The sequence below is a fragment of the Cavia porcellus genome, unplaced genomic scaffold (genome assembly GCF_034190915.1).
Source record: "Cavia porcellus strain 051 isolate PalLab524CR breed Dunkin Hartley unplaced genomic scaffold, mCavPor4.1 scaffold_13, whole genome shotgun sequence".
Classification (NCBI taxonomy): Eukaryota; Metazoa; Chordata; class Mammalia; order Rodentia; family Caviidae; genus Cavia; species Cavia porcellus.
The window spans coordinates 21,667,395-21,683,499 of NW_026947496.1; the positions used below are offsets into that span (position 1 = coordinate 21,667,395).

Genomic DNA, 16,105 nt, shown 5'->3' on the forward strand with positions numbered 1-16,105 from the left:
AGACTGATTTACTAAATGAGTCTGCTCATCAGTTTGGCATGGTTTCTGAGAGCGGATGATGGAAAGGCCCACCCTGGGTGCAAGTGCTACCGACCCTACGACTGCACTTCCTGGATACAACATAAGGGACCGACAGGGTTCTGCTGTGGCTGCTTGCTTCCTGGCTGCCCCATCTGCCATGAACTGTTTCTCCTCTGCAATGCCATCCTGTCTTAGAGCCAGGTGACTGGACTGACACCTCTACAAACTGAGCTAAAACAAACCCTTCCTCCTTTAGCTTTGAGTGTCAGCCATTTTGTCTAGGCAACAAGAAAAGACACTTGGCTAAAAAGGCAATACCCAAATAGAGGTAAATGCATTTGTTTAACATTCCTGATGACAGTAGTGCTCAGTTTACAAACAATTTGTTGTGCAATTTGGGGGTAGATGGCTGCATTTGTGTTTGTGTGGGGAAGATGGCCGTGGCCATGTTTAGCACCTGATGCAGAGAGATCAGGAGCAGAATTTTACCAGACACTTTTGTTTGTGAGCCAAACTGTGTGATTGGAAATGTATGTGAACTGAGGTATTATTACTGTATATGGGCCCCAAGAATGGTTAAGAACAAGCTTACAAAGTTAGGTGTCAACTCCCAATGGTGAGACAGATGTCCAGTTACCTCTAATAGCATTTCCCACCACCTTTTAGTAACGATCACCTCCAGCAGGTTAAGGGTCAAGTGTGTAACATTAATAAAGACTATTTTAAAGGTTATAAATTTAAATGCCAACCAAGTATAAGCTTGGTAAATTAAAAACAAATAACTGCATTTACATTGAAGACAAATTATCAAGTGCCATTCCAAGAGCACTTTTTTTTTTTTTTTTCCAAACTGGGAATCAAACTCATGATTTTGCACTTGCCAGGCAGGTCTTGTGTCACTAAGCTATATCTCCGGCCCTCCAAGAGCAACTCTTGAAAGTATAAATGCAGCAATAAAACAATCCAAAATAAATTACATAAAATTAAAATTTTAAAAAGAAATAACTCAAAAAGACCACTGCCATTTTTTTTCAAGTGCTTCAGATATGTATCTCTAAGAACTCAAGAAACACTGTCTCAGCATCTATCAAGGAAGTAAATACAAACAGAAATGGTTATGTGTGTTTATTTTCAACTTTTAAAAAAGTTATGTAGATCTATGTGCAAATTAGGCAAGAATTCTAGCACCAAGCAAGAAGCAGTATACTTCCTATATGTTGGAAATTCAAATACTTTCCCCTTCTCTTAGGAGTTATCTAATTACTTAAATGTACTCTTTGGGATTTCTTATCAACCACTGTTAAAAAAAAAATCCTGTCCCATTAATACTGTGTACCTTCATTATGAGTTAAAACTATAACAAAAAGTACTTCATAAATTTTTATTGATGGCATTTATCCCATGGTTTAACATGTTAATTATACTGTAATAAACATGGCTTTAATATTAAACATTTCCTTATTATCCAAAGTCACCACAGTCCATTTCAGTAAATATAAAAATATATGCTTAATACTTTGTACAATACTGGTGTTTGGTCCAAACAAAACTGGATCAGAAAAGCCAATAAATTCAACTTTTAAGATGCCCCAATTTTTTTTAAAGATTTCCAAATGGATTTAGGCAACTTTGAATAATGGGATTTAAGTAATAAAATTTGAGACAAGACTAACAACAAAAAAAATGTCTAACACAAAATTAAAATTTCAAGTTCACAGATTTATGTTATGCCAAAAAGTACAGAAACAAAATTGTATTTACAGAAGTTGTATAATAAAATAATGAAAAAGGCAAGACAGGTGATAGAAGAATGAAAATATAGAAATAGCATATAATTCTTAAATGGAGGATGAACTAGATCTAACAAGTCCTTAGCATGGACCAATTCTTTGATCAGGCTTTCTCTATCAGAAAATCTTAGTGCACAATACACCCAACTCACTCACTTCACACATACACCAGCACAAACTTGGCATAGAAATCATTCATTTCAATGTCCTCTAATCTATACAGAATCCTAATCTATACAGACTTCCTCAGATATAATTACAATTTCAATGCGTTCTATAAACGCTTATCAACGCACATAGTGGTGCAGACAAAGAGGTTCTATACAAAGCCATTCACCGTGCAGGCTCTATTCCTGGGTACAGGCAGACTATGCCAAATCAGTGAATAATGTGCTGGACCATAAAATATTTCTGCTGAAGAATCAGTCATCAGTCTAGCTATTATTTTTTAAAAAGGGGGTGGAAAAGGCGAGAGAGGGGTTCCATAAAGAGAGAAGGAAAATTCCAAAATTAAAGAAGTCCTTAGGCAGATCTGATTTCAGATAAGCCCAGCATGTAGTACAATCCAGTATCTAAATGATGGGCACCAGCTGTTAAAACTGTTGTATATAACACCATTATGACCTTTATTTTTTGCGTCTAACAGCAGTCTTTATCTTGCGACCAGGAACTGAAGTTCCAGGAGAGGAGAACATATTTTTCCCATTTGACCTGAAAAAAAAAAATAAAAACTTCATACTGTGACATGAGCTCCCAACAAAACTTTATATATAGAGTATTAAACATCAACAGCAATAAAGAGGAGGAAGACAGGAAAAGATACTGTTAAACACATTTTCTGCTATTCCTAACACCAAACACACATTACTGTTATTTTTCTCAGGTTATAATAAAATCTTCTGAACTTGCAATAAAGTGAATTACTGTTGGAGAATATATTTAATTTTACCGCATCTTGAAGACTTTTAGAAAACAACACACATACAAAGCCCAACTCAAAACTGACCAACTTAAAACTTCCATTTCAACAAAACATTGTCTTACCCCACTGTAAACGCCGCTGCTGACTGGCTAAATGGGAAGTTCCCTGAGCCTGAAGGCTGGGCTGAGGCTGCAGGTGTACTGGGATTTGCACCGAATGTGAACACTCCTGATGGATTATTGTTTGTAAAGTTGAAATTGGTAGTGCTGCTGCTGCCAAACTGGAAAACTGAACCTGTAATAGTTAAAAAAAATTTCATTAATGAAAAAATGATGTTTCAAATTTATTTTTACAACAATGATTGTTACCATTACATATAAAAAGAGGTGAAATCTCTTTACAGTCACTTAATCTAAAGAAATCTAGCCAGGTCTGGTGGTACATGTCTTAATCAGAGCACTTAAGAGACTGAGGAGGCAGGAGGATCGCTATGTGTATGAGTACAACCTAGGCTATAAAGTGAGTTCACAGCCAGCCTAACCTGCAAACGCTTGTCTCAAAACAACAGGACAGGACAAAGACAAGACAAAGACAAAGACAAAAGACAAGACAAGACAGGAGAAGCGGGGAGTGGGGGGAAAAGGAGGGAGGGGAAAAAGAAAAAAGAAAGCAAGCAAAAATACTTTCTGTTGACACAAAGTATGTACTTGATACCTCCAAGAAGTGACACAACCATGACAAAGGAAAAAAGGGCAGAGTGATTACCTGGTTAAAGATAGGAAAACCAGCAAACACACTTGAAAAGTGCGTTAAAATAACAGTAAAGGGGTGTTTTTACAAAGACAGGGGAGAAGACAGAGCAACAGCAAAATTCACTAACTGAAACTGGACACTGGACTAGCAGCAGGGGAAACACAGAAACAATTCCATTTATTTTAAACATTCCCACAAGGTTTAGGCACCACGTACTTCTGCAAGCGAGAATGAAGATGAAACTCCAAAAAAAGAAAAAAAGATGGTAGAATATGTTTTTTAGAAGCAGATACAACGCCACACAACACAGTATTTTCTCTTTCTACCCAAGCAAAGAAGTTCAGAGTTCTACAGCAGTCACCAGACCAGGGAGCACCACACATAACAGCAAGAACATTGTGTTGAAGACAGGGATTAAGAGGAGACTGATACAGAGCATGCTGAGAACTGTTGTCCTCTCAAAGCATCTTCCCTGGGGAGTTTGAGAAACTACTGAGAAAAGACCTAAAGATATCAACTTCCAGGTTTTCCCAAATAAAACAAAGCTAGATAAAATGATAATGGAACTGAAGATCCACCAGCCTTATCAACACACAGGGATTTGCAAATGGTAATGAGATGCTTTCAACTCACAAGCCAAGAAGTACCAGATATTTGAGGATGGTTATTTTGTGATATATATAAGACACCAAAACAGTACTATGAAAAAGTAAATTACAGAAAACTGAGCAAGGAGACAAAATTTTATTTTTTAATTTTTTTTGGTACTGGGGTCAAACTCCATGACCTCATGCTTGCCAGGCAGGCACTTACATAGGGGAGCTAAATCCCTGGCCCAGAGATAAAATTTTAAAAGAACAACTCATAATTAACATCGCAATACATCATATGTAACACTATATCCATGAAACAAAAGCAGAGGGGGGAAAAAAAAAACGGGGTGAAGAAGCAAGTTAGAAAGAACGAGGAGAAAAATCTGTAAAGGAAATTTTCAAGAAAATACACAGAAACTGAAATCCACACAAAAAATATGCCGAACTCCCTACACAACTGAGGCATGTCCTACATATGTCAACATAGTGAAGGTTAAAAAAAAAAAGACTCTAATTAGATCGCAAAAATAAGTATAGAAGCAAACAAGAAAGATTTCAAGAGCAATTCTTGAAGTTGCAAACTCCAAAATGGAACAGTATCTTCAAAATCATGAGAACAATTTTTGGTCTAGTTTTATAATCAGTGAAAATGTTACCATACATACAGACAGAACAAAGATCCTTCCAGCAAAGGAAAGCCTCAAGATTTTTCTCTGAAGCCTTCAGAAATCACTAGAAGATGTGCTCTACTAACAGTAAGAGATAAGGAAAAAGACACGGTACAGAGGAAAAATTTCTATCAGAAGCTTTAACCTCCAGGATGGTGATAAAAGAGACCACTCAAATCACAGGTAAGCAGCAGGCCTTTTGTTTTGTTTTTAGTACCAGGGATTGAACTCATGACCTCACGCTTGCCAGGCAGGCACTTGTGCTGCCGAGCTAAATCCCCAGCCCCATAGATTAATTAGAGTTTCTGATTTTTGTGTTTTGTTTTTTTGTAACAGGGATCAAATTCAGGGCTTTGTGATTGGGAGGCAGGCATTTTGCCACTGAGCTAAAGCCCCACCTCGCAGCAAGTCTTTAAAAAGCCTCATGGATGAAACAAGTTTAAAAACTCTTAGAAAGTTTTCTCAGATACTAAAAATAGCCAATATGTTCAACAGTACAGAAAAGAAATATTTGTACAGTTGGAAGAAATAAAAATGTAAGTACAAAGAAAAAAAAATCATTGACATTAGAACAAAATTTCGCAAAAGAAGGATCACAAGACACTGTTCAGTTTAGCAACAGTGTCTGCATAATCAGAACACTCATCTAACCACACAGCATCTCTGTATTAATTAGATGGATAAAGGGAAATACTACCTACATAAAAGAAATCACTTTCTTTTTTGGGGGGAGGGGCCTAACTTTTGTTTTTTTGGGGGAGGGGCCTAACTAAAACAGTTAATGTATGTCACAAAACAAAAATTTTACTACATATATTGTCTGGCCAAGTACCAATTCCAAGAATATATAAGGAAACTTTACAAGTCAATAACCAAAAACCAAACAAGTGAATAGGAAGACACCCAAAAGTAAACTTTTAAAAGAATTCATACACACACAAAAGAAATCAAACAATCTAAATGTAAGTAAGAACTCTCATAGAGGGGCTGGGGATTTAGCTCAGTAGCTTAAGCACCTGCCTGGCAAGCACAAGGTCATCCCTAGCACCAAAAAAAAAAAAAAAAAGAACTCTCATAGAATGGTAATAAAATATGAATTGGCACAATTCATAAGAAAAAGTGTGCATTATTCTTCTAAAGTATATTATTACACCTTTTAATTCAGTGATCCCACTTCAAGAAAGCATATATTATGTGTTCCAACATCGTATCCAAATCAGCATTTCTTAAAAACTAAAAATAATTCAAACACTCACCAACAGTAAGTGGATAATATCTATATTACAGCAATAACAATGCACAAACTATATTTCATGACACAGATGAACTTTATGAATCTAAGATAGAGTGAAAAAAAATCAAAAGATGGATACAGTATGATTTCAGTTATATAGACAAAAATCAAACAAGACTATATTTTCTAAATACTTAAGAATAGTGACTGCCATCAAAGACCAGACAGTGGTCACCATTAGAAGGAAGAAAGAAGAGAGGAACATGATGACGATCAAAATGGAACCCAGGAGGAAATTCTGAGTGGGTGATTCTTGCACAGGTGTTCACTTCAACATTATACCTGTCAGGTACATTCTATGCCCTTTTCTAATTCAAGGCTATATTTCACAATTAGAAAAATATCAAACAGTGCACTATGGACAAAATTATTAAAATACCTATGTTAGTCATAATTAAATCATGGGAAACCTCTAATTAAATATTCAAGTCAAGTGAAAAGACCATATCATTATCAATTTGTCATGGGACAATTTGTTGGGGCTATTCTACGTGAGTACTGGAACTGAGGTATAACTTCATAAACAGGATTAGAAAACAGTTCAAACTGAAAGCCCCTGAAAAGAAACAGAACTGAATAAATCTCATACAGATACCAAGGAGAAACACCTTAAAATACACTTCAATACCTTAAAAATACAACAGGTGAAACTCAGAAATGGTGTTTACAAGTAAATCTAAATACACTTCTCTCTGTCAAGTATGAGACATTTAGCCCAGAGGCATCAAGGGGGGGAAGGTGGGTGCAGCAGATACCCCACTGCACTTTCTAATGTATCCATAGAATAGCGATCTTTGTGTTCACCCACTTGAAAGATGAACAGCAATGTGTACGCACATGTGCCAAACAGATGAGTTTTACCCACATTTATGAGACGTGTTACTGTTTTGTAACTGTATTTGTATTATATTGTATAATGTTTTCTTAAATCTTGTAGAATTAATCCAATTCAGTACATTGCCACATGAAAAGCTGCTTTTACAACTTTGGGAGAAGGCTGAAAGTGAATCATCAGGTGATTTAGCTACTGATGCTGCCTTGGCTCATGTAAACCAAAGAAGCTATAACGGGGAGATGGAGCAAGGAAATACAGAGAAGTGCAGAATAAAGCCCCTGATTCAGATGAGGAAGACAGCGATAATGTAAATAAACATCCAACTGCTGTCAAAATGCTACAAAATGGTCATATATATCTGAAATATCCAACACTAGATCTAGGTCAGGAAATGTTACTAGGTTCCTGCTGGGGTGAAATCTATTGGATGGAATGCCAATACCCGGATTCAGTATTGGAAACTGTAATGGACAATATTTTACAAGAAACACAGCAATAATGAAATACAAGTAAAATAGTCCATATGCATCAAGAGCAATGCTCAAAACTGTTATCATGACACCTCACTATCTGAACTAAAAACCTTCATAGCAAAAATTCATCATTCTAACTGTCAGAACCTAAAGGATTTAGGGCGACATGACAGAAGTGGTACTGAGAATTTAGAAGGACACTTGAGATCTTGATTTGGTTTCTTTCAAAATTTATGTTTTGACTGCAAAAAGACCCACCAAAGAAGAAATAATCTGACAGTGTGGTTGCTATTCACGCATATTGTGAAAGCTTTGTTCCTGTCAAGCAAGTTATTTACCATTTGAATACATAAGTGACAACAACTTGCATCATTTCATATTTCGTTGAAGCTTTGTTTAGGCAATACACGCCACAACCTTCCAAAGATGGTATCAAAACATATGCCCTGGAGAATGCAAAGACATTCTACACCATGAATTTAGAAATGTACCTGGAATTCTGCCATGAGGTCTTTATTTGTCCAGTAATAAACCATATGACATGTGAACAAGCTTGTTGCACTTATTTCAAAAAATAACTCCAGTGCCACATTCTATAACTGATTCCCTAGTTACCAACTGATGCTCCATTGGCTAAAAAAAATACCAAGTGATCAGGTAAGAGCCATTCATAAGAACAAACTGTTTATAAGAACAACACAGAGATTCCTGATAACAATGTTGTAAGTTCGCAATAGATAAATGTATAGTACAATCTTTGGATCTTAGAAAGACTTTAACATTGGCCTCCTATCTGGTAAAGAAAAACAAAATAGATCTGATACTGTATCATGACGACAGTGAAGCCGGGCAAGGTGATGCACACCTGTAATCCTAGCACTCAGGAGGCCTGAGGCAAGGAGGATCCTGTGCGTTCAAGGTCAACCTATACTACATAGTGAGACTCTGTCTCAAAAAAAAGGACAAAAATCCAAGATTGATAGTATATTCTTTTTTTTTTTTTTAAACTTTTTATCAGTACCAGGGATCGAACTCACAACCACCTGCTTACAAGGCAGGTGCTTATGCCACTGAGCTAAATCCCCAGTCCCGATAATATATTCTTAACATGAAGCCAGAAATGGCCACATTTTACAACAAAATGAAAAGCAGAGTACACACTATTGATGAGTTATGCAGCAACTATGACATCACTCAATACACAAAATGTTGGCCAATGGTTGTGTTTTACTCAATCCTCAACATGTCAGGTACAAATAGTTTCATAGAAAATAACAAGCATTAAATATCACAAAGAAGCCGGGTGTGGCCTGTAATCCCAGCACCCAGGAGGCTGAAACAGGAGGATCGTTGAGAGTTCGAGAATAGCCTAGGCTACAGAGTGAGCTCAAGGCCAGCATGAACTGCACAGCGAGACGCTGTCTCAAAAAGACAAAAAAAAAATCAGAGAAATTTCCTTTAAGGACTGGGACTGGAATTGATAATCACAACAGAGAAAGAATAGCGTGCATCTACCCAAAGAGCTCTGCAAAAGAATTTGAACAGGTGAAACATCATGAGGACTTCCCCAAAACACAAGAAGACCAGCAAGATGTCAAGAAGACAATAAAATGAAACACATGTGTAACTAGTGTAAGCGATGTCTGTGTACGCCACATGCTGTTTTCAGGGTGAAAATTGCCTTAGGTATGGTAATTCAAGTAAAGATTATCTTTGTCTTAAGTGCTTTATTTGTACTGCTACTGTAGTTCACAAAGGAATTTATTTATTTATTTTTTTAGATTTAGGAAGCAAACAATCCAGAAAATGTTGATGCTTATTCTAAACACTCACTATAATTGGTATTTTATTGATAATTTCATTTTCCTGCTAGGTGCACGTTGTACTATAGAAGATCCTGACAAAAGAGGAAGATGAGAGGTGACAAGTACGACCTGCCAAAAAAGACAAGAAAGCAAAACACACAGTATTGAAGCCTAGATTACTTCTGTGGTAGTTCTGTTTGTATTGTCATTGTAGCTGACACAGGAATTTTTTTTAAGATTTTGCAAGTATACAGCTGACGCTGAAAATGCTGATGCTTATTCTAAAAATACTTTACACGTTAAAATTTTAACATTTTATTGATATTTTTCCTGTTAAGCACATTAAAATAATAAAAGTCAAACTCACCAACAGAAAGTCTCCTAAAAAATGGCGTTTTCCACATCCTATAATGCACTTCTCACTAAATTTACCATGATGCCCCCATATACATGGTTTCAAAGTTCAGAAAAAAATACTGTTTTTAAGATACACATAATCTAAGCAGAGATACAAACTACATCACTACAAACTTACTCGAATTAGGAGTTGTTCCAGAACCAAATGCAGACTGACTAGGCTGCTGTCCAAACACAGGAGCCTGAGTACTGCTTGATACTGTTCCAAAAGTAGGTGGTGCAGGCTGAGAACCAGCAGAAAACAATGCTGTTGAAGATGATATAGATGCAAAGCTTGGGGGATTAGGCTGGCTTGCACCTTGACTTTGTCCAAATGTTGGGGTCTGGTTAGCACCAAATGTTGTGCTGGCAGATGGTGCTGAAGGTCCAGGGCCAAATACAAAGGAGGATCCTGGAAGCCGATTAAAATACTTGCATCACCAAGACAGTAACAGTGCAATAATTTTTAAGGAATTTCTGTAAACCCACAAGTAAATTTCACTTTTTAAAAAAATCTTATCCTGATTAAGACAAGTTTCAAATAATGATTAAGAATACAAGTCTAAAATTAAAAAAAAAAAAAGAACACAATTCTATTACTTGGTAAAAATAACAGAATCCATATAAACAAAAGTTTCAATTAACACAAGTCACCACCTTCCCAGTCAACAATTTTTTCTTTTCTGGTGCTGGGCCTCACATATACTATATAAGCACTGTACCACTGAGATATATATATCCTCAGTCATCAGCCAGTAATTCTGATATGCTGAAATAATCATCCTAAGTTACATACATCTATGTACTGCATAATAAGATGACTTATACTTAAAACAACCACTGTCTATTATTTACAACCTGACATCCCAAAAAGAAAACTTGAAAGATACTAAGTTTCAAGCCCAGCCTGGGCAAGTTAGCAGGATCCTGTCTCAATTAATTAATAAGGCTGAAGACAATTCAATTCCCAGTGTTACAGATTTAAAAAACAAACACACACACATTTATATTAATATATAAATCCAACTACAATGCTTTTATTTTCTACTGGAAATGTACCTGCAGCGCTAGACGTAGTTGTTGCTCCAAAGCTGAAACCAGAGGTTGCAGTAGTATTATTACTGCTGGAACCTGGTCCAAATACAAATGGGTTGACAGCTGTGCCTGTACTGGATGTGGTTGCTGGTTTGCTATCCTGAGAAAATAGCAAGGATTGAGATGTACTGGATTCAGCAGAGTTACCAAAAGCAGAGCTGCTCACAGGATTGTTGGCCTGTCCAAACACAAAGGCAGCCATAGGTGGGTTGGAGGACGAAGTGGAACTACCAAAAATCCCACCGCCTGCTGAACTGGCTGGTGTACTTGAACTAGAGGAACTGTTGTTCAAGAAATTAAAGATTGGCTTGGCTGTACTTTGATCTGTAAAACAGAAAATAAAGAAACAGAAATCATTAAGAACAAATTATTGAGAATTTTTTCCTACACTAGGAATCTAAGAATTCATTGGAAAATAGACTGTCAAACTTTGATATAGAATTATTCATCAAATCATTCATCTTAATACAATCTGATATAGTCAAAAATAGTCATCTCTTCCTTTTATGGCCTATGGATTTTCTGTCTTTCACAAAAAGGCCTCAGCACTCGGATTTTTAAAACTTATCCCTCCAATCCAAATTTAACTTAATACTATGTCTGGATAACAACTTCAGATATATGGAAGATAGCCATTGTTTATATATATGATTTTGTAATTTATGATCCAATAAATGTATTAGGATCACAACTTCAACTTACACAAATGGGCAGTTAATTTTTTCCTCACAGTAATACAGCCTTTAATATTACAGTCACCTTTTTGACACACTTTAACATATATATAATGTTTTCAGTGCTTACTATTATTAGACTATTTTAATTAAATATATAATTATATTAATATAAATTAATGTAATTTGAGGTCTGGTTTAATATTAGTAGGAAAAAAATTGCTTACATGCCTGCTCTATTATCCCCATATTTTCTTGGGTATTTTTCCTTCCATGTACATTTTAGAACCAGCTTAGATTGCCAGGCTATGCAGAAACTTCTCTAAGAACTGAACTTTGTCAACTAGTGGGGGGTCATTTCCATTTTTAAGACTAGAGTCTATATAGAAAATTTCCTTTTCATTTTAAAAATATTTCTGCTTATACTACTGTCTTACTCTAAAAACTATTTCACGTGAAACTTACTTGTGGATGTAGCTTTTGTCAGTATCTCAGTATTTCTGCAGTGTTTTGGAAATTTTCATTTTACTAATCTGATAATCAGCTATGTTGTTCTCAATACTAAGTATACAGAACAGTTTTTATTTCAACTGCCAGTCTTTACCTTCAGGATGTTATTTTATTCTTCCTTCAGGATTTTAGTTTTCAAAATCACCCATTTTCTCAGGGCTTAATTATTTGCTGTCTGTGTTCCTTACATGTTTTACAGGTGATTATCTGTAGTTATTTGTAAATGAGAGCCTTTACATAAAAGTTCTGTCACTCAATATTCTGTGCATTTGTGAATCCCTATTTTCCTAGAGAGCAAAATTTTAGTGTATGTGCTGCCGAAGCAAGCACTGCCAGATAGTAAATTATGGGCCAATGCTGATGAACAAAAAGCCCACAGGGAAGGCCCAAGTAGAAGGAAGAAGGACATGTGTAAAAAAGTGCACTCTTACGAACTTTAATCCATTAGAGCTGTTATTGCTGAAAATTAGATCTAGAGGGTTAGGAGAAAAGTAAAAACCCACAGCTCCTTCCCCAAGAGTTGAATAGTTGGTACTCTCCTAACTATGTCCTATATAAAGCATTCTTTGACTTCCTGTTCTTGTTGAGATATCAAAGGCATCTCCCAATAAAATTTTAGTATTTACCAGATGTGGTACTGGTTTGAGCTCCGAAAGTGAAAGTGGCCTTTGCTGGCTGCTCTGATTCCTTCTCAGGTGGTTTTGCAATGCTGAAACTAAATATTGCCTTTGAAGAACTCTCATCTTTGGTTTGCTCTGAATTCCCAAAGGAAAATACTTGTTGACATTTTGGCTCTTCACTGTCAGCTTTCTTCCCAAAAACCAGAGATGTAGAAGTGACAGGCTCCTTTTGCTTTTCTTCTGTCCTTTCTAAATCAAACATTGAGGCAGATGGCAGAGGGGCAGTTTCCATATTGCCAAAAGTGAACCCTCCCTTGGTAGCTGGCATTTCTTCTTTTTTTGCTTCTATTGTCTTGCATGTGAAAGGAGCCACTGAGACACTCTTGGTTTCTGTGGTTCCAAAGCTGAAGCTGGTCTTGTTCTCAGAGGTCACTACGGTGTCAGCAGCAGCAGCAGCAACAATAGGGTTAATAACACCAGTACCAAAGCTAAAGCCTGCAGATGAAGATTTAGATGGTTCTTCTTTTTTTTCCTGCTGTCCAGGATTAGACATACCAAACTGAAATGGGGCTGAAGTTGGGTTGCTTACACCAGAAGAAAGTCCAAACTTAAAATTATTATCATTCTTACTATCCTTTTTAACGTCTTCAGTTTTAGAATCAGATGAAACTCCAAATTTAAAATTGGAGTTAGTTGCTTTAGAAAATTTAAAGCCTTCAGTCATGGTGTTTACAGACCCAGAGTCAGATGATATGCCTGTTTTGAATCCTCCCTGATCTCCAAATTTAAAAGGTCCAGTGTTTGTTAAAGTCTGAGAAGGCCCAGAAGATGATGACGGAATACCAAATTTGAAGGATGAGGCTGGTGAATTTGAAGATGAGGAAGATGTGCCAAAACCTACAAAAATATAAAAGATACCACAAAGACAGTAACTTAATGTGCTTATGTTCCCAAACAAAAAATGCTTATCTTTGAAAGCCAAACAACTACGCACAACTTTGACAAGGCCTACTTTGAACAGTATTATCAATAGCAATAAATATGAATCAAGTTAACCAATATTCATCACAAGATTTACATCTCATCCGTTTTTTTCTCTCTCTCTTTTTTTAATATGTAAAAAACACAATCACATATACCCAGCGATTCTGTAGCTGAGACTTCAAGGATAAAATCAGACACTGAAAATGCCATCTGCAATCTAGGCTGAAAATAGAAAATATACAAATAAGAGTATGTTTGCTCAGAAATGAAATAAACATTGGAAGATTTATAAGGAATTAGCCATAGCCATTTCCTGTGGAGGGAAATAAAAAGGCTGGAAAATGAGCCAATAGGGTCAAGAGATGGATGTCTCATTATGAACTTTTGCCATGATTCTTTTATTTTTTTATTTAAAGAAAATTTAAAAAATAGAAAAGAAATACAGAATTGAAAAAAATCATAAAATCGCTAGTTAATATATTACATATTGTCACCTTAAAAATAGTTCTTAAAGTTACAAAATCACAGCATAAAAGGTAGCTAGACACTCAAACATTGACAGTGCGAACTCTTCTGTTCAATAATCTAACAGAAATTTAGTAATACGGTCGACTATCTTACACACTACACATATTATATGCTTCAGAGCACTTTCCTTCCCTTTCACTTTTACATTATCTATTATACTTTTTGGATCCAATTATTCTGTCAGTTCTTATTTTTTACACTAGAGAAACAATGTGATATTTCCTAATGTGAGTTTTATTTCACTAATAAGGATATTCTCAAGTTGCCTCCATTTACCTATAAATGCCAAGATCATCCTTTTTTATAGCTGAATAGTATTCTCATTGTATAAAAATATCACATTTTTTCATCTACTCTGTGGTTAATGGGCATTTTGGTTATTTTCAAGATTTAGCTATCACAAACTGTGCTGCTATGAACATGGGTGCACAGCACATAACACTGTAACATGATCTTTTCAATTTTTCTGGGAAAATATCCAGGAAGGAAGATTTTTTGATTTTTTAAAATCTTTTATTTCTCAAGCACTTAAAAAGAAGTTAGCATCAAGAAAACAGGAAAAAACACATGATTTGAAGCTATAAAGACAATATTATACTGACAAGATCAAAATTTTGGATTTCTTGGCTCAAAACAAAGAAACCAATACATTAAGCTATTTAGACACTAAGATGCATTAAGATATTTAGACATTACTCTGCTAGCACATAAGACATGACAGTCACACTTTTTATAAACCTTCTTCCTCAAATTTCACCCTTTAATGATTACACACTCACCCCACCTTTCCCTAAAGAGAAATCTGAAATCTGAGCAAAAACTGGATATATCTACATGGTCTCTAAAATATTTTATATGATTCTGAATGGAACGCTAAAAATAAAAGTGCCAAAGACTAGAGTTAACCTGATCTTAGTACTGCCCTCAAATGACTCTAGATGTATGTGAAGCATGTAATACGGGAGACCACAGGAAAGCAAGGGCAGTGAGGCAACAGAGTGCGGCAACAGAGGAGAGTACAGGGATCTTCCAGGACATCCAGATGCACCAGTTTTCAAGTGCCAGTTATATTCCATTAAGTCATCCAACTAATTTAGTTTGCTGCAATCATTTTTCTTTTAAAATGAAATGGAAAACACTAAGGCATTTCATATATATCAGAGGTATTATTTTACAAAACTTTTATTTCAATTTTATAGACTAAAAAATATAAAACTTTTGATTTGTGGTCAAAATTTGGCTTAAAGATACATTACCATTAATTATTTTGAGGATTCTTCCAATATATTTACAGGGTAAAATATTAAATAGTTCTCTTTCTGGAATGGACACTGAGAAACCAAAGCCCAAGCCAGATTACTTTAAGAATCAAGACATTCATCTTCAAGTAAGTCAAGAAATTCATCTGGGAATTAACATTTAAAAAACAAAACAACCTAAAAGCTGAGACTCGAACACAAAAGTTCTCCATTCAAATGTAGAAAGAACACCTCACTGGTGACCCGCAGCAACTTTAAGCCTTAAAAATCAGAGATACACATGAACTACAGGAGTTAAGAACTTTAATTATCTCATTTGACATGAATTTCCAAGAGAGAACGAATAACTAAAAAACTAAAGCTAGAAAGCCAAGTTGTGGTGGCTCACACCTGTAATCCCAGCACTCGGGAAGTTGAGGCAGGAGGATCGTTGAGAGTTAGCCTAGGCTACAAAATGAGCTCAAGGCCGGCCTGAACTGCATAGTGAGACCAAAAAGAAAAAAAAAAACTAAGGCTCTGCAAATATTTCACTTTAAAAAGGCATTGTAAAGGGCATTTCACCATCATCTTACCCTTAAACTCAGATTTTGTGCCTGGCTTCCCACTTTCACATGCTACACACTTGACAGAGTCTGCTTTATTCTGTACTAGGCACACTTCACAGTCCCAGCTTCCCTCAGGCTTTTTGAACTTGTCCAGTCCTAGACAGCTCCCAGAAGACACAGAGATGGGTACAGTGCTGCTACTAGATGCAGGGACTGAGATTCCTAAAAGATCATGCGGAAAAAATAATCGTTAAAATTTTTAATTTTCATTACATAAGCATCTTAATGATAGTACTAACTTTAATATTTTGACAACTTCCAATTAAGACACATAAACACC

At 35.9% G+C, this 16,105-nt stretch overlaps 1 protein-coding gene across 2 annotated transcripts in view; it reads right to left on the minus strand.

The window, feature by feature from the left end:
- Positions 1–1,388: 1,388 nt before the first annotated feature.
- The window catches only part of Nup153 (nucleoporin 153), a 70,025-nt gene continuing 55,308 nt past the window's right edge, over positions 1,389–16,105 (minus strand). For both annotated transcript variants that reach the window (XM_063259936.1, XM_003468757.5), the window contains exons 17-22: positions 15,793–15,987; positions 12,456–13,346; positions 10,610–10,969; positions 9,690–9,962; positions 2,856–3,027; positions 1,389–2,522 (exon numbers count right to left, since the gene is read on the minus strand). In XM_063259936.1, coding sequence (XP_063116006.1) covers positions 2,438–2,522; positions 2,856–3,027; positions 9,690–9,962; positions 10,610–10,969; positions 12,456–13,346; positions 15,793–15,987 — 1,976 coding nt within the window. In that variant the 3' untranslated portion in view covers positions 1,389–2,437. The remainder of the gene's footprint in view (positions 2,523–2,855; positions 3,028–9,689; positions 9,963–10,609; positions 10,970–12,455; positions 13,347–15,792; positions 15,988–16,105) is intronic.